Below are 18,896 nucleotides of genomic sequence, written 5' to 3'. Positions count from 1 at the left end.
AAACCATGTTTCTGTGTATTTCTTTGGCTGATCATGGCATAAGCTATCTAAAGAGGAAACATGTTGACCCGCCACCTTAGCTTTTGTTTAAACATGGGGAATACAGACTTCTAAAAACTGAAATTGTGATCATCTGATACCACTTTTTTAGAAGTTGGTATAAATGTCTCTTCTTTGTAGTGAAGTACTTTCTAGTGTTTATAAATCAGATCTGCAACGTTTGCAGTCGGTTTTTTCTTGATGTTTAGATCTTTCATGGTACTTCTCATTTGGAGATCTGAATGAATTGATAGGAAAGCATGCTTCTGTTTTCTCTACGGTGAGGGAATTGAGCAGAGACAGGGGAAGGCGGCACCACACTAGGAAGGAACTTCATACAATAGCATGGATTTGTAAATTTTGCTGGTTTTGCTTGAGCTAAGCTACGTTTTTGGGCAGAGTGTGTTTTAAAATAATATTGGAAATAGGCTAGGTTAGCTGTTGCATTTGTTTCCTACGTAAACCTATTTTTTTTATTTTTTTTTGCTTTATTTAATGTTGGGGCATGGTGGGGGGTGACTTGTGTCACTGCTAGAACCAGTCAGAAGCTTTCAAATGAAATAAAGTTGCCTTGAGAAGAAGGGCCAGCTCAGTGAGACCCAACCAGTTCGTTCCCATGCCAGTTCCCCCCCAGCCCTTGCTGGCCTAGTGGGATTTTCTCTCTAGGGAAATGAGGGCTAGACCTCTGTTCCATGGTAACTCTACAGTACATAGATCCTGTCCTATCTGGGATTAAAATGTTACAACAAATCCACCCTCTTTCCAAGTGAAGCTTTTAAACATACGCTCTCATTTGTACTTTTTGCACGCCCAAAGTATGTAAAACTCTGTAATAATGACAAGACTGCAAGATTTGCATGTGCGTATACAGTATGCATATGCACGCACATGCGTCCAACATGGGGAAATAACAAATACATGTGAAACTGTTATGACTGTGCCCAGAATTTTGCACATCTACAGCTCAGGTTTGACAACTTTGCTTTGTTCTTACTCGCTGCGTCAAATCTAATCCAGACAAGCAAAAAAAAAAAAACAAAACAAAACAAAAAAAAAACAACTTGAGAAATTTCAAGTTTATTAATTAGTGGCAGTCAGAACTCCAAAGAGGTCAAGAGCTACAGTTTTAGGTCCCCAACTCCACTCCAGTGGACCCCTGAAATCATCAAGGGTTGAGCCTCGTAAAGGCAGGTGCCATGTCGGTAGTATTTGGGATGAAGTCTGAACTGCTTGTACGTATTCTGCTGCCCTGCACGGGAGCAGGTTTGCTATAAGCCAGCTTTTCTGGGCTCTTGAGTTAGCAGAGAGATTTGGATCGTGGCTGTAAGACCCTCTTTCTCTCTGTAATGCTTTAAGGAATTGGGCACGTAAATTGAGTTTTGAAGCATTGAACTCTGCGAGCCCTCTGTATTGCTCTACCCTGACTCCACATCTCTTCCTGTATTTTTTCCAGCAGTAGATATGAGCTGTTAAGCTCTTGACATTCTGAGCTGCCTTTAAGTGAAGGCAGGTGTCCATCTATCATGCTTTTGACCTCTGGCCAAGCAGTTGCCTGCAAACATGTTTCTTGGTCACGCTCCACCTCACAAGGCCATTGGAATAAGACCCAGGAGGCAGACAGGCTCCTAAAGGTCAACGTACTCACCTTGGGGACAAGACTCTTAATTCTCAAATCCTTGTTCCTCTTGACTCGAAGCAAGGCCACAATTTCAGCTTTCCCACATCCCAAGGGAGGGCCCCAAGCATCCTGAGCCGGTCTGGCTCTGTCTTTCTGCCTGAAGTGGTTCCATTTGATAGCAATATTCCCAAAGAGAGACAATAACTCTACAGAGTAGTCAGAACATTCAGGGGGACTTTGTGAAAGGCAAGTTCAGTTCTCCGCTCCCTTGAGAGCATGCCTGTAGTTATTGATACAGAGTGGGAGTTTCAGAAAGTGTGGTTTGGGGGTTTAGCTTTGAACAACCAATTAATAATTACAGCATTTTGCACTTGAGTTGTGTGAGAAGCCTTGTTGTTCTTTTTTCAGAGAAAAATAATTCTGTATCCAACCACGTATTTCGAGCCCCAGCTGGATGGTGTTTGTTAGCCTACTTTCGATCGTCATTAAAAGCCACAGAGGAGGGAAATAAGCATCACTCATCTTACATGTTAGTAACTGGATGCCCTCTAGCGAGACTGTCATGCTCTCAGATCTATCCGTTCTTTATTCCCTTATAAGAGGGAGAGAAGAGACTTCTACATCTTTCCTTAATGTAAAAATTGAGGAGTGCATCCTGTAGTGAAGCAGAGTGTGCAATGCCCTCTGAAAGCAGAATTTTATGCCTGTTTGGCAGAGACTTTCACAGGACCTTTGGGCTGTAGCAGAGGGCCAGTCCTTGGCTGCCTCTTTGCTGGAGCGATTCAGAGAGGCGTGTGCCTAATCGCCCTGGGCAGTGGCGTACCGAATTGTTGTTTGGCTATTTATATTGATATATATGATGAAAAGGAAGCTGTCTTTGCAGAATTATCCTCATAGGGTTTCTTTCCTCAAGCATCAAGGATCACCCCAGCCTGTAAATGAAGCAGTTTGTTTGCTTGATCCCCGGCTATCTGATTGTTTGTTCTCCCTGCCTGATTTTTGTAAAATGCGTCAGACAGCTGTGGCTAGTTTCTGTTAGCATATGTAACAAGGTTTTGAAACAAAGCTTCTGTTTTGAAGCATCTCAGGAGCAGTATTTTTCTCATCTTCAGTCATTTTCATCTGTGTAAGGAAAAAAAAATAATTTTCAAACAAATGTAGCAGGGAGAATAACTTCTGAGTGAGGAGGAGGGCCACTGACAATGGTACCTGGATGCAGTCTCAATGGTCCTGATTTGCCTTTAACGTTGATATAATGGCTGTCTGCAAAAAATGAACCCCCTAAAGGCAATACATTGTGCCAATATGCTTGCCAAGATTGCCAAAAGTACCAGCCAGCATATGGAATAGATTTAAGCAGTATGGTATTGTTGAGTTTTTGTTGGGGTTGCAGAAAAATTTAATCTGTGTCAGAAAAATGTGTTCTGCCAGCATTTCTATGTGTCCAATGTGGCAGAGGTGAATTCTGGCTCAGAGCACTTTCTACTGCCAGAGTCTTTCTCAAAATCTGCTTATGCTATCCAGGAGTGTTTAACAGCAGATGTAGCGTGGCAATATTTGATTTCTGTGAACTCAGTGAGGAGGTTTCCAGGAAATTAATATTTAACACTTCAAATACGTGGTGTGACAGGCAGTTTGGAGGACATAAGAGTTATTCTTCAAAACTGTGAATGCCCAATTTAAATATTTTAATATTAAATGCTACATCAATTTATTGAAATATTTGGGCTCTGTTAGTAGGACTCTAGCATGTGAAAGCACACCAAGGGTTTCTTCTGTTGCTTTCCCCCCTCCATCCTCTTTTAAATACCAAGATTAGGTTTACCTGAAAAGAAGCCATTATTTTTCTGCAATGTTAGAAGTTGAAGTTATTGCTCTGAAAACACATTCACCCCTAGAGAAGTGAGAGCTTGGCACTCCTTACCAGCTAACTGCCTGAGCACCTCAAGCTGTGCAAGACTCCTCCAGTCTTTTGCAATTGCCTATGCTTGTCCAGCTGTTTTATATACATCTGGCACAGGTATAACTGCAAGGAACTGAATGGCCTTCCATGTTGCTGCCTTTATCCACTTCTCACTGTGATGCGGTGAGAAACCACAACAGCCCAGTGTCTCAAGTTGCCAGCTCAGATTCCTTAAAACACCTTTGCACACTAGATAGTCACATTTTGGTTTGGTTTTGTTTTGTTTTTCTAAAGCCAGCTGAAGGTTTGCTTTACTGTGGGGCTGAGAGATGATAAAGAACTTAAAGTTGCACAGGGGAGATACAGCAAAGGTTAGTTTAAAGTTGCCATGCCACTGGCATATTTTGGCATATAACTTGTTAGTAAATTTTTTTCCCCTGAACTGTTTTGAATTCTATTACAAGCCCAACACATTTTTATTTAATAACATTTTTCACTGGAAATCTTTTGCAATATTATCTCCCAAGCAACTATCGCCCTTATCAGTGCTTTGATATTTCGGTGCTTGAAAAATACAAATTGCAGTTCCACTTTCCTTTTTGTACAGTGTGTGACTAGCGCAAACATTCACACTGAAAACCCGGCTTGGCTGATGTTGCAGAAGGAAGGGTCTCAGCTGGATACACGTTGCAGTGTCTGAATTGCAGCCATCCAAGGGGAATTTGCAAATGCCAGGTAAGAACCCAGCCTCCCTGTCAGCAAAAAGGGATGCAAAGGACGAGGTTCATAGCCATCTGCCTCCCCCTGCCCCTGGAGTTGCCCAGGTCAGTCTGTAGGGAACATCAGGCAGGGCTGGGGCTGAAGCCTTCCCCTCTGCACCAGTCAATATGCACTCACACTGATGACCTCTTGGGCTCAGGTGCCTTGAGGGACAGGTCCTTTCAGGCAAGGCAACCCAAATCACTGCTTTGTCTCCTTTTCGGTACTTTAGTGCAAAGGAGTTGAATCCAAGTCTCCTGGAAGTGCCCCGGCTCTTATTTTTGAGAATAGAGTGGATGGGAAGAGGAGGAGAGGGGTGCAAGCCATCTGTCTCCTCTGGTGAAACCCCTCCATTTAGGGTAAGCTACTCAAGTAGGCACTAGAACGGAGCCCAGGAAAAACGCCTCCCCAGTTCATTGATCTGAGTTGCCTTCTCCAGCACAGTAAAAGGATGAAATTCCTGAACAGGCACTTCAGCCCTTGTTCCTCACACAAACCTACCTCCGAGTTCGGCCCTTGGCTTCAATCAGGCTCCTTTTCCTCCACCGTGTATAGAAATGTGAAAGATAAAAGTTCTAGAAGGGACAGGAAGGATTCACAGGGGCACCCAAATAATTCACGTGGAACCAGAGCACTGCTGTGGGCTGCTGTCGATATCGCTGTGTCAGTCCTCGTTCTTGGCGCGTGTGGCTGAAGAGGGGACTAGAGATGCCTCGCTATCACACGAACTGAAGCAGCGTGAAACATTTTCTCTATTACGCTAACACTTGCAAGTTTTGTGCTAATGCAGCCACTGCTTGACATTCCAGACTTATGAGATTAACGGGCAAGCCAGAAATAACATGTCAGCATTGTAGTGTATAGACTAGGTATGATTGTGTGTCTTTTTCCTACCTTCGGAATTCAGGTAATGGGATTAGAACAGGAAGAGAGAAGTGACATGCATCATAGATAAACAACAGTCATCGATCTCTTCCTGTGGCAGCATTTAAAAAAAAAGTACAGTCGCTGTGATAGGCTCTGGGATTCCCCATCATCAACTAGAACTTCAAATTTCCCTTTCTGAATATAAGTGGTTAGTACTAGAAACTTTTAATCAGCATAGTGGAAGAGGCAGAAGAATTATGTGATAGACTACTGCACCTAAGAATTTCTCTCTTAGAAAGAAAAGATAAACGAAAGTGAAGACGTACTTGCTCAACCATTTAACGCTTTAAAATTATTTTTGAAAATTTAGTTCTCATAGTAAGCACACCAAATTATAAAGCACACAAACTCCTTAACTTGCAAAACAGTTTTATTTCACACTTATACAAAGTTAACAGACATTTTAAAACGCTTACAGTACTGTAAGTTACATCTACTGCCACTGAATATGTTAATAGGGGACTTCACAGGTTGCTTGAGTTTTCCAGGGTCCCTGTTCTCCCACAGGTTTAAGCTTATCTCTGTACAGGTTAGAGAGGGTCCATTCAGAGCTGTTCAGAGTACCAGACTGGGAGGACTGAGGCAGGATGTGCCAGGTCCGCATCTGCACGCTGAGAAGATACATAAATGAACACTTCTCATTTCTGCTCCTGGAACTGATTCTCCCCCTGCTGGACCCTTACAGCCCCTGAGAGCTGAAGCAGCTGTATTGAGGAGCCAATCCAGGAGCTGGCTCTTCCTTTCTTCTAAAAACCTCCTTAGTGCTGTCAAGCAGCAGAAGCTGTCTGAAGAGGGATCTTTACAGATACTGGTGAAACACTGTCCTTTCCCTCCCCCTCCTGATGAATCCTTCTGGCATTTTGCTACCTACTTGCCACTTCGCTGTGAGCAGTAGCAAACTCCAGGCGCCTTAACTAGAGAGAGAGGCGATTTAGGGTTGTACCACTTCCCTGCAGTATTGAAGCCGATTGTCTAATCAGGACCCAAGGATAAAGCCTTCTGCAGAACAACATAATCAGATGTCATGTTGTGTGTCACTGCTCTGTCACCAGTAATACAGAAGGAAACGTGGCTCTCCAGTAAATCCTACACTGACAGTATGTGCATAAAGAAATATTCATGAAAATGAAGGTACTCCTAAAAAACAAAAATCCAAACCTGTGATATCAGAAATGAATTTAGATTGTATGGATCTAAATATATTCAGTGTTCCACAGATGTCCAAGGCGAGCTATTTTTTCACTTCAGATGCGAGTCGTCCCTGAAACTTGACTGTAAACAGCCAAAGACAAAATTTACCCTCGTGCACCACAGAACCGAACTTTTTAGGTACCTAAAATCCTGGCAGCAGCTCTGTAATGTCTTGGGAGTAAGAACAATGGCACAAGATGTTGACTGGTTATACAATAAACTTTGATAATCCAAGCAGGTTACATTCAAGTAGACTAGGCTTCAGATGGTCAGATAAACAGAACATCTACTGATGGCACACGGCTCCAAACGAAGAACCAAATCTGGTTGTCTACCTCTGCTTCCTGTTAGGTCCAAAACCAACTTGTCATGGAAAAACAGTGTTTCATAAAGAGATAGACAGATATGCAATTGGGTTTAGAGTCTTTCATGGAAATAAACAGAAGGAGACCAATACCAAAAGATAACCTAAAAGCCTTAAAAGGAATAAAAATACTGTGCTTGTACCTTCATTCTGTAGCCTTAATAAAAGTCAAAAGTGGCCTTTCCCCCAGCAGCAGTGGGAATTTTCACATCTAAAATGAACGTCTTTTAGTTAAATAGCTGAAACACAGTGTTCCTCATCCAGAATGGCAATTGGTGAAATTGTTGAGGGAGAGGGGAAGGGACCCTGCCTTGCAGGTTCAGTTCATCCTTCCTTTTCACTTCTGTAATATCTCATTTTACCAGTTACGGGTATTGAAGCCCCTCTTCCCAAATTAATTTTGCTGAAAAAGAAGAATGAACCAAAAATCTGTCCTTTCAGACTTTTCTCTACAGACAGAAAATATGCAGGAGACACAAGCCCAATTTTTAAGTCTTTTCCAGGTTATCTTTTGGAGCAGCTGTACAGCAAGGCAACAAATATTAATATAAGCTGGTTTTCTTCATGATTCTCAAAAATTCTTGCTCGCTCACTTCTCCATCTCCATCTCGATCAGCTTCATCAATCATTTCCTACAAAATATATTGTATATTTGATCAGGCACTGGACCCTAAACACAAGATCTTCCGTTCATTAAAGCAACAACAAATCAGAAGCATTCAGTGTGAAAACATTAACTATGTATTTGATTGCTCTTCATATTTCTGTCCTCTGAGCCCTTTTTGTATAGGCATAAATTTCCACCCAGTCTTTGGGAGCCACAGGATTGGTCTGTGCCTGTTAGAAAAGCTCTGGCAAATCAGAATTTACCTGAAGTTCCTCATCTGTTAAATTTTCTCCCAGCTCCTTGGCAACCCTTTTCAAGTTTTTGAATGAAATTTTTCCTGTCCCATCATCATCAAATAATCTGAAAGCTTTCAAGATTTCTTCTTTTGAATCCTTTTCACTCTAAAACAAGAGTAAAGCATATATTAATTAGAAAACACCCGCCACAGAGGTACTCCTTTGCAGTATTTTTTTATGCTGTCACAAGAATTTCTATTAAGAATTCCTACCATTTTTTGCGTCATCATAGTCAAAAAGTCTTCGAAGTCAATGGTACCGCTTCCTTCTTTGTCAATATCTGCTATCATTTTCTTAATTTCTTCCTTCTTTGGTTCAAAGCCTAAAGCACGCATCGCAACCTGTGCCAAAAAGCAATTCTGTTAGGAGGCTACCAGAATTATAGTGACTCCAGCTGCACTAAAGCTTGTTTAATTTCCTCGTCCAAAACTGTAATAACAATTGCGATGAAAACATCTTGATATCTCTTACCTGCTTGTTTCATCTTTGCAAATGGTAATAGTGTAGGTTTGATATTCTTAAGACTTGGGACATATTTTCTCTTCAGATCCATGTGGAACACAGATATATTTCTGAAGCTAACTGAAACTTTTTGTGTCTGAATTAGATGAAGGTTCCAATCTATATATTTCCTAAAGGGAGTGGATTATCAAAATGGGACTTCAAGGGAAGTTTGGAGACCAGGGATGTGGTCTCGTACCATTTGAAATTAAGGGCAAGAATGCCCCTTAATTTTGATGGGTGCAGAATAACATGCAGTTAACTTACACAATCTGGTATACAGAGATAGAAGAAATCCATATGCAGAGCTCCTGGCACTTCTGGGGAGGTGGTGGGAAGGCGAGAGTGGGAGGAGGTGGGAACTGACAATACTTTCTACGTGTCTCAGCAAAGCAAAGACTGACTGCTGTGCTAGTTGAGGAAAAACAAAGCAAATCTTCTGAGCCTTACAGAGCACAAGCAAAAACAGTTGTGTAGACTGTTGTACAAATGCTTCATATTAACATTGTTTAAAACCAGGCTCTGGCATTTCACCAGCCTGGGAACAATGATTTTGCTACTTAGGTGTTTGTTAGTGATTTCACAATCCTGGTGTGCCGGGTGATTACAGTGTATTTAATTCAGAGACTGAAGTTTCAAGAACACGTAACTAGAGGAAGATTTGAACTGTGAACATTCGTCCTTCCTATATGCTCTAGTGGAAATCAATAGTTAATATTAGGCAGAAAATTTCTTGCTGAACGCTTTTCTGCTGGAAAGTGCCAACTCATCAGAAACTTAACATTTAACTGGAGTGTGTTTCTGACCAGTTTCTTGTCATGGGACAGCTGAAATGTTCCATTTTGTCCTTCAGAGGGGAACACTTTCTATTGTAAAATATCCACTATTTTGAGTTAATTTTGAAAAAGAAAAACATAGCATTAAATGGTTGATGCTAAAATGTTTCAGTTCATTTTAAGAACTATGTTTTAACATGTATCATCTGTGTTCAGAGAACATGTTCTCCTTAGTCAAGCATAAGTACTTCCAAATAAATCCTGAGATAAGCCACAGGCTTAGGAACTCGTGCTTCTAGGTTACATACGCACACTCTGCTTCAGTTTCTGTGTATGTGAGAGATCACGGTCAAGGAGATAATTAAGATAAAAGGTTCACAGTTAAAAAAGACCAGATACAGAAAAGCACAAGGCGAGAACTGAGAATAATCTTCCCCCTTGTACTATTGTGTGTAAGCATGTGCATGTGCGCACAACCTCAATTACTACTGCAATGCAACTCGGATCTCTGTTTTATTCTTTTTTAAATTAAAAACCAGGTAATTTTTGGATGAATTCATATTACCATATGAAAATATAGTTGTATCTTTCCTGAATGTATGCAAAATCTGCGTGTTTAGTTCTGAGATGAAGAAAAAATTTGATATTCTGACATTCATCCCAGAACAACAAAAGTCCAACAAAGGATCTGAGAAACAATGATCTCAGTCAGTCATGAAAACTGAAATGTGCACTGTGTGTACCTAAACACAGGAACTGTTTAGTTCCTCCAATGATCAAATATGCAGAGCTATCTGACCTATTATCCATGTATTAGAGAAGCCTGTCTGCTCTGAAGTATCACATACAGAGCTTTCCCAGGTTAACCATGTAGTACACCCCAAATTTAGTCATGACAGCCAGCCATTACTCTTGTTCGTGCTCCAAAACTATTTTAAAAGAGTTAGAGCTGGACAAACAGAAAAAAGCAGCTACAATTTTGAGACCAAAGATATTTCCATCCAAGAAAATAAAAAGTTTGAAAACCTTCAGTTCTTTTATATCGATGCTTCCAGATCCATCAGTATCAAACAAATCAAAAGCTTCTCTGATCTCCTGCTTTTGCTCTTCTGTAAGTTCAGGTTTCAAGCCACTTTTCTTCCGCTGGGCTGTACTTAAGCCAGGTTTTCTATAGTTGGATGCCTTCAGAAAGTGAAGGAGAGAAAAGATGAGAAATAGTCCACTCCAGGGAAAATTCAAAACATAACTAAATTATAAATAACAACAGTAAAGCTGTAGCAGAAGTGAGACATTCTTTGCTGCAAGCGGTAGACACTGGGTCTCTATGCCCATTTTCTTGGATTATTCTAGAAAGAAAAGAAGCTGAAGACTATGTTACTGGGGAATAACTATTTGGGCTTCATGTTTTCTGTTTTAAACAGAAAGATAAACAATTAAAGGAGTAATGCCAGAAAAAAAGGTGGGCAGTCTGAAAATGAACACTCCACTGAAGTAACTCGGACCCTCTGCACCTCCTGCCGGTTGCTTTGATGTGTCAGGAGGGGTTTCACGTGGTAAATGTGAGATCATCTTCACAGCTAAAAAGGCTGATTGTATAGGGCCTTGACTGTAAGGGGGACTCACGTTCAGCCACTCCTCAAAGTCTGCATTGAAATGGGATGTCTGAGAGCATCTGCTCTGTTGGAGCAAAGCTTAAAGGCAGCTGTGTAGCTCTAGCCTGCCTGTCTACAAACTGGCTGTGGTGCTAGGTAACAACACGCTGTGGTACAAGAGATCAACACAAAATCTGCCCCATAAGGAGAACTAATCTGCTTGTGCCGAGCATTATTATCCAGGACACTTCTGAGACCTTTCCTGCTTCTGGTGTAAGCTAGTGCAGTACAGAGTGTTTCCCCATCACCACCCGCCTATTGAACAGGAAAGATGTTTTCCTCGAGGACAGGCTTTCTTCTAAACCAGCAGCTGACAGATTTTAGTCCTTTAGTCTTGAATCTGCACAGATTCATGGAAGGAAAGGCAGTCCCTCCCACCCCAAACTTAAATTGGCTGGGCTTTATAAAAGCAAATAAAACAAATACCATAAAAAATAATTTGTTTTCTAGCTACTGCTGAGCAATCTCTTACCTCTGCTGAATTGTTACCATTTTTTGTCTGGGATCTCACTTTTAAATACCCAATGCGTAACACACAAGTTTCCATTTTGTTGTATTTGGAAATGAAATTTCATTTTATTAACATGATTTGTCCCTCCCAGGTTGGATTGCAGACCAATTTGTCTGGCACGCCTCTGACATTTCCCTGGTATTAACACAGGCATCAGATTTTTACTGTTACTATTCTGCTCTAGGAGAAACCCAAGTGAGACCTTTTCCTGGCTATAAAGAAAAACAATACTGATACGCTACCTGAACCTATTTTCCTGCAGCCTGAGTATACACCTATACATATATATATACACATGTATATGTATCTTAGAACTATTTTGCAGATGCTGTTGCTTTTGGAAGTGCCTGGTGATAAAAGCTATCAAAACTAGCTTTTGATAGCAAAAATGTTGAAGGTCCTAAGGAGGAGCATGTGCGTTTCTTCCAGTTTCATTTATTTCAAAACCCAGTTGTGCAAATCCATTTTATGTTCCACCTACTCACCTGGCTGATGCCATTTACGTGTGCCTCATGCTACAGGGGACCAAATGAAGTGGAGGAGCTCAGTAAGCACATTTCCTCCGGCTTACCCCACACCAGGAAAGCAGGTAAGGTATTTTGTGATTCTTGGTGTTTTTCATAGTGCCAAGTTTGGGTTTGTTGGGTTTTTTTGGGGGGGCGAGGGGAGAAATGGTGGACGACACAACTCTCTCCTTGCCCTTTTTTGGTTGGGGTGTTGACTTCCGCGTTGTGTGAGGAACCCGAATACCAGAGCCGGCCTTGGCAGCCGGCGCGGTCCGCACGCGACCTCCCCACAGTCCTCCGAGCCCAACGGCTGCCTGCCTTCCCGAGGCCGGGGATCGCCGGAGGGATCCGGGCCCCCGGGAAAGCCGAGCGGGAAGGCTCAGAGGCGCTCAGCCGGCAGCTTGGGGTGGGGGGGGCACTATGGGGAACGGGAGTCCGCGGCAAGGGGAAGGAGGCTCACCATCTGGCCGACGGTGCTCCGGGTCGGATCGGCCCGCTCAGCCCCGCCGCTCCTCACGGGTCGGCCCGCTTCAGGCAGGCGAGCGTGCCCACCGCCGCACGCAACGGCCGCGGGGCCGTCCAATGAGCGAGCCGGACGTAACTGAGAACCCGCCCCACTCCCTTAGTCCGGGCCAATGGCAGCCGGCAGGCTCGTGATGTCAGGGAGAGGGCGGGGGCAGACGGGACGCTCTGCCCGCCGGCTGTGCAAACAAGCGGCGGTGTCCTGGCAACGAGGCGCGGCGCGCGCGGCGGCCGTTGGTGGCGCGCGGCGGGGTCGCCCGTTACCGGTCGGCGTCACCTCAGCCTGCCTCGCCTCAACCCAGCCGCGGGGAGCGGAGGGAAACGCCGCCGAATCGGTGAGAAACCCGTCAGCCGCCTGCCGCGGGGCTGGCGAGGGGCCTGCCCGGCCCGCCGGGCGGGAGGAAGCTGATCAGGACCTGATCCAAGGCCTGAGCAGGGCGGCCGCTGAGCGGGCAGGCTTCTGCCGGGGGTGCCCTCCGCCTCCCCGCGGGCGTGCTGGCTGCTTTCTGCCTGCAAGCTGCGAGTGACGCCGGGCTGGTTCTCCGGGGGCGTTTGGGTTCCGGCTGCACTGGTCTAGGAAGCTCTTTCTCTTCCTATGTTAGTAGTGATAGTGCTGGCTCTTAGGTAGACCAGGTAAGTCGTGACAGTTACCTGAACACTTGGTGGCTTAGTTGCAAGCACAGCATTTTCTACCCGTTTCTCGTTCATTGTGCACTAGTGCTGGCACGAGAATGTGTGCAAATGCGTGCATGCAAGACTTTTTTTTGCCCACGCTTCACAGTAATACATTAATTTCGAAAACTGACCTGAAATGTATTTAGTCTTAATGGTTGAGGTGTTCTGAGACCAAGCGAGTAATAAGTGTTTGGCATACTTCCTGTATCCCAGAGTTCTTCACTTGAGACCCTAAAACCTGTGTGTGTGAATATAAACTGAACATAAGATCGAGTTTTATTTTGCTCTCAGAGACAGGTGATGAGGCAGGCATCAGTAGGTCAGCATGCAAGTTAGCTCAGCCGAATCATTGGTAGTTGGTGTCTCACACATGGCTGTCCTTCACTAGCAGTCTGTTCGTTCATTCTCCAGGATGCCTCCTTCTCTTTGCAGACCTCACTTGTGTTTGACTCCAGAATGTAATTCCACTCAACCCTTTACCTTTTCCACCGCAGGCTAGATGGAAAAAGAGGTAAGAGGTCATGGAATGCGGGGGATGAAAACTTGCCTTTTGGGTCTGCTTTATATTGGTCCGTACAGCATAGGATGGTGTCATGTTCTTGCCAAAGTAATATGCATAGAATAAATGGGGGTATGGGTGGGTGTATCACAAAATCATAAATCACACATGCCAGAGGCTGTGCAAGCAATTGCATAAAAACATACCTTCCTGTAAGTGCCTGCCCTGCCGTCATCTGGTTTTCTAGCCAAGCCCTGGGTCCATTTGGTTCAGGTTTATGGATTTGCAGGAGTACAGGCTGGTGTCCAAAATGAAGCTACAGTTTTAAAGTATGAGTTTAAGTTTAAAGTAAGGGGTACATTTTTCAACTTAAATTTGAGAGAACATTTTACTTAACTTGTAGTTGGTTGCGTTGAGGTTTGGTGGAAGTGTGTTGACTTGATAGAAGGTGCTGCACTAGCTCTAATCTGCCTCATAGCTAGTCTTGGTTTCACATTTGTTGAAATAAAAACATTCATCTAATAAGACTGGCTCATATTGCTGAGCTGAACCCTCGATTGGGAGTGACTGGGGAGAAAGAAGTTCACTGAAGTCCACTGAAAATGGAAACCCCTTTCCCACCAGTCCTGTAGTTGTCTCCCTTCGAAAGAACAGCATGGCCTTCTGCACAGAACTACATGCCAAGGACCCAGGTAGCGAGAGAGCATTACTTTCAGCATAGCTAATTTAGCTCTTTCCTAAATTTTATGAAGAGAACCACAAATTAATTATTTTTCTTTTTATCAAAATAAGAGTAGGTCAAGAAGCGACCATTGCTAGTTGAGAACTGCTTGAACTCACAGTGATCTCAAGAAAACAAACCAAACAAAAACCTCAAAAAAACCAACCAACCATAAAAAACTCCCAACCCAAAACCCAACAAAACCCCCCCAAAAAGCAAAAAAAACCCCAAAACAACAAAACCCAAACCAAAATAACTTAGTAAATCCTTAAGAGAAATTAGATGGAATGAGTTTTGGGGGAAGTAGGGTAAACATGTTTCATACTGGATTCCATTATCCTATTATTATTATTTAATCACTTCCATTTTATTGTTTGTTTGTTTCAAAACAAACTACCTGTTATATTAAGCTAAGGATTCCAGTTAAGGGAAAAGAGGCTTTTTTTTTTTTTATTATTACTACTAGAAGTGCTGATATGGATATATAGCATGGCTAGACCATTATCACAAGAGATTGCCAAGAAAAATTTCTGGAAAAACCCTTAAGCAGGTTGGATGGAGGTTTTCAGGTGCGCGTTCCTAGTGCAGTATTAAGTCAGAAGCACTTGCTTATCTAAAAGTCCTTTTTTTTCAAATTGTTGATTATGGATCACTATAGACTAAAATAATTTCCTGGTTAATGATTCTTTTGGTGCTTCAAGATGTACCTAGTAATTGAAGGGAAATTCTGTTGCCAGTTTGGGCTACACTAGAACTTCAGGTCTGTCAGCATATAAAGGTTATTTCTGACTGCCTACTCTGCTTTTTAAATTAGCTCTTTGTCTTCATTTGAGTTAATATTCAGATGGACTTTCACTGAGTGGGGTGGAAAATGAGGTTTTTTTGGATTTGGAATGTCTGTGCAAAGGGACTTTTAGGGAGATGAAATAGTTTGAATCTGAGCATAAAAGGGTATGAGCTAAGGCTTCTTAATTCTTGGTGTGTATACTTTTTCATTCAAAAAAGGGGAAAAAAAGGAAGCTTTAGTTCAATCCATGTGGTCTGCCACAGCAGTGTGGTGTGGAAGGGATTTCAAGGGAAAGAAGATGATTTATTTTTGGTGTGTTAAAACTGACTAGTAGATCAAAACTTTAAAGTGTTGGCAGTTTGCTTTGGGAGGTATGAAGAAGTGGCATTTCTTTTCATGCACGTTTAATGAAATATTGATGTGTGCTATATGGAATAAATAGAATTACAATAAAATAAATTTGGTTATGTTTTTCCAGATTTGAAGGTTAAAGTCAGTGGCATAACTACTGGTACTAAGATGGATCTGTACGGAGCACTTTGGTTTTGCACATAATCGTCCATTCTACCCTAATGAACTTTTGCCCTAAGTAAGGCAAATAACTGAAATTCCAGATAGCAGATCAGGGGAGAAATGGTAGTTTTATGGAATCTGTACTGTTTCTTGTTTAAGAAACCACTGGAATTAACAGCACTGTACAATCTGCCAGCAAGAAAAAATTCCATGGTATTTTAGCAATGCACCATTTCAGCAACTATATGCATCAATGTCTCATAATGTGTGCTCAGACTGAAGAACTGTTTTATAAAGAGCCGCGTGGGAGAGCTGTGTTCAGTGTTAGACTGTTAATTTCTTTTTTGGTGATGTATGCTCTGAAGTGCTGTGAAGATGCAGCAATAAGTTTGTGTTCTGTTCACAGATGCTGCCTGCTGCCCATGGCTTTCAGGGATGTGAATGCAAGAAGACATATTGGACTTCAGCAGCTCTCATCCTTGGCGTTAGCTGGAAGAACATTATTGGGGCCAATGAAATCATGTAAATTCATTGTAGATGAAAGCACCAACCAAAGCACATTGATTTGTTCTGCAGTTAGACTGATTGAAAGTTTGGATTTAACTTGTGCTGCCGGACAGCTTCTTAATGAAACCATTCAGGCGCAAAACAAGGAGTTTGGGACTGGGATGAGTACCCTGTTGTTTCTCGTTGGTGCGTGGAGCAGTGCTGTACTGGAGTGTCTCCAGCAGAATGTTCCTGTTTCAGCAATAGTATCTGTGATGTCTGAGGGGTTGAACTCTTGCTGTGAGAGAGTCCAGTGTCTTCAAATATCAATACATGATGTAAATAAAGAGCTGTGTTCTTGCAGTGTTAGGCCAAATGCTTTTAAAAGTATAACTTGCCAAATTGGATGTGACAGTCTTCTAAATCCCAAGATTTTCCTGTATGTTCAGAAAGATATTTCTGCACCAGAAGAAGCAATTCCAAGAAATTCTTGTTCCCATCAAGAAGGTGATTCTAATTTTAACAAGCGCCTGCTTTCACCTTTGGCTGGCTTTGGTGAAATAGCTTCTCTTGTCAAACCAGTGGGTGAGAAAAGTACACCTACGATCTCTGGAAGTGGTGTTATCACATCCAGCTGTAACAAACAGAAGTTAACCCATAGCAGATACTTCAGCACTCTAGGAAAAAGCCATTTTTCAAGTCAGCAAGGTAATTTTCAGGGATACCACTCAGGACCAGTCGTGGATCCATGTGAATGTTATGTTTTAGAACACCTGGCAATGGCTCTGAGCCATGGAAATCAGACTAGCATGAAACTGCTGCAAAGCATTGTTGCATATCAACAGGAGAAGGCAGAATGCAGTAGTTCTTCCCAGTTTAATATTGCAGAAATTGTGACATGCTGTTTACTAGGCCTGCCTGAAAGCTATTCTTGTGTCTCCCCTGGCTTTGTCACACTGGTGTCACCAGAACAAGCCACAGTTATCAAATACTTTGAAGACAAACTCCTTCGGATTCTGCTAATGGATGGTGACCTAACTGAACAATATCGTCACTTAGGTTTTAATAGACCATGTAATGTAAGGACCATATTGGAGCATCCCAGCCTACTGGAAGGCAGAGCAAGAGACTTGTGGTTAAGCAGGATGTTAGAGATTCTGATTAGTTTTGAAGTAAACTTGGTTTTGGTCAAAGGAAACGTGTGTGAAAACTTAATGGAAAGATGCATAGCAAACAATATATTGGTAATTGGTTCTGTGGCTCGGGATGTGCTGTGTGCCTTTGGGGAGATCACCAGCGCCCAGTCAGTGACGTACCTCACCCAGCTGAATGCTTCTTGTGTGGGGAGTGGAGTCCAGGTGGGGCTGTGGAAGGCCTGCGATGGGCGTGCAATGGACCTGGGTGAGCTGGTGCCAGTCAGGATAAAAGCGCAAGGAATTCCTCTGCTCACAGCCGTGCTTACCACTACTGTAGCTTCAAAGATGCAGCTCATTGAAGACCAGTTCTGGACTTCAGCGTATCGACTCCATCATGCTTTAAATGACGAGAAGGTTTTTCTTGGTGGTGGAGCAGTGGAGCTTTTATGCCTTAGTCACATTCGGATGCTTGTAGAAAAGCCTTTGCAGCCAGCAAATAAAAATGCTGTTAAAGAGTTTCACAATCCTTGGCTGACAGCATCTGCGACAGAGTATAAATCAGTTGTGCTCCAAGCGTTAGCAAGCGGCTGGAAGCAGTATCTTTCAGTGGTTATGTGTAACATGGCAAAAGCTGCATCGGAGTTGGAAGCGTGTACCTTGGTTGATCATCACCTCAAAAAAGCAGCTGAGTGTGGCTCTCCCTCAGCATATATATTGAAAGAGTTTAGAAGAGGCCATCTGCTCAGAGGTAGTTCTGGTCCCTTCGCTGACCATGGAGAGGATTTAAAGGTTTACGATAATGTTGCAGCCAAGACAGAGGCATGGCGGAGAGCTCTAGACTTGGTGCTGCTAGTGCTTCAAACAGATGCTGAAATTATCACAGGTCCCCAAAAGAATCAGCTATTGAACTCACATATGTCAAGTGAATTTATGTTTTTATAGGACTTGCAGGTTTTGTTTATAAGTCCGTGAGTCAGTGTGTGGAAGAAGTCCGGGTGCAATCTACATTTCTTCATAGCTTATAAAGCCAACATTTAGATGTGATTACGACTTCAGAGTGTAACAGCAGAAATCAGAATGCGAGACAGTCACAAGGTAGATATAATTTCCCATTTCTAGAAACAGGAGTTAAATAATAATCAAAAATCACTTGTGGACTTACCTCTAACCCCAGCCATGCACTTCTAAGTAATGATATTGTCTGTATGGATAGATTAATCCAGTCAAAGTGACTTCTTTAATATTATTTAGCAGAGCAGATGTGCCGTTCTTTTCTTCATTGTTATGAAGAGCACTGGGCACGTGGGTACATGTGGAGTCTAGTTGGAGAGAAGTTTGATACCTCGGATATGCTTGTTCTGAACGTGCGCTGTCTGTAAAAGGTATTTGGACTTGCGTTCTGCAGATTATTCTTGCTTGATGTCTTTTTATGCCTTCTAAAGAAGGGTAGGGATTTCTTACATAACATTGGCATACTTGTGTTAAATGAAAGAATAGATATAATTTTTAATTAATATCTTGCTCTTAATTTCTGTACATTGCAAATGTAAGAGTTAAACTTGCAATAATTTATGTGTTACATTTTATACCAAGACATCGTATTAATATATTCTACTTTTGCATATTTATGTAGGCCATATCTTCTATTCTCAAATATATACCCTTTGGAATATCTCTCGTTTTGACCTAATTTCAGGCTGAATCCTCCCTTTTGGTATTAAATGGATGTATCTCTACACAAAGTTTTCTTCTACATCGCAAGTTGGATTTTTAGATTATTTCCTTTGGGCTCTTTCAGTTATCCTTGCAAAGAGGAAAATGTTGTGTGTTTTAGCAGTTGGCTAAAAACTGAAAACAAGCAGATCATGATGATTGAGGGAAGGCATTTTTACTGTGTTTTAGCACTT

The 18,896-nt window shown here is 42.4% G+C and overlaps 2 protein-coding genes across 2 annotated transcripts; one reads left to right on the top strand and one right to left on the bottom strand.

Moving 5' to 3' along the window:
• Positions 1 to 5,600: 5,600 nt before the first annotated feature.
• LOC141469122 (uncharacterized) lies at positions 5,601 to 12,215 on the bottom strand. Its single transcript, XM_074154457.1, has 5 exons — positions 12,111 to 12,215; positions 10,008 to 10,163; positions 7,917 to 8,045; positions 7,672 to 7,809; positions 5,601 to 7,433 (listed from the first exon to the last, which is right to left on the bottom strand). The coding sequence occupies exons 1-5, from the start codon at positions 12,111 to 12,113 to the stop codon at positions 7,344 to 7,346; spliced, it is 516 nt and encodes a 171-aa protein (XP_074010558.1). The 5' UTR covers positions 12,114 to 12,215; the 3' UTR covers positions 5,601 to 7,343.
• Positions 12,216 to 12,322: 107 nt separating this feature from the next.
• BBS12 (Bardet-Biedl syndrome 12) lies at positions 12,323 to 17,931 on the top strand. Its single transcript, XM_074155115.1, has 3 exons — positions 12,323 to 12,507; positions 13,280 to 13,358; positions 15,774 to 17,931. Exon 3 carries the CDS (start codon positions 15,790 to 15,792, stop codon positions 17,929 to 17,931), a length of 2,142 nt encoding a protein of 713 aa, XP_074011216.1. The 5' UTR covers positions 12,323 to 12,507; positions 13,280 to 13,358; positions 15,774 to 15,789.
• Positions 17,932 to 18,896: the final 965 nt, after the last annotated feature.

The sequence above is a fragment of the Numenius arquata genome, chromosome 10 (genome assembly GCF_964106895.1).
Source record: "Numenius arquata chromosome 10, bNumArq3.hap1.1, whole genome shotgun sequence".
NCBI lineage: Eukaryota > Metazoa > Chordata > Aves > Charadriiformes > Scolopacidae > Numenius > Numenius arquata.
Note: the sequence above shows the minus strand (reverse complement) of the source record. Positions and strands in the feature narration are given on the sequence as shown.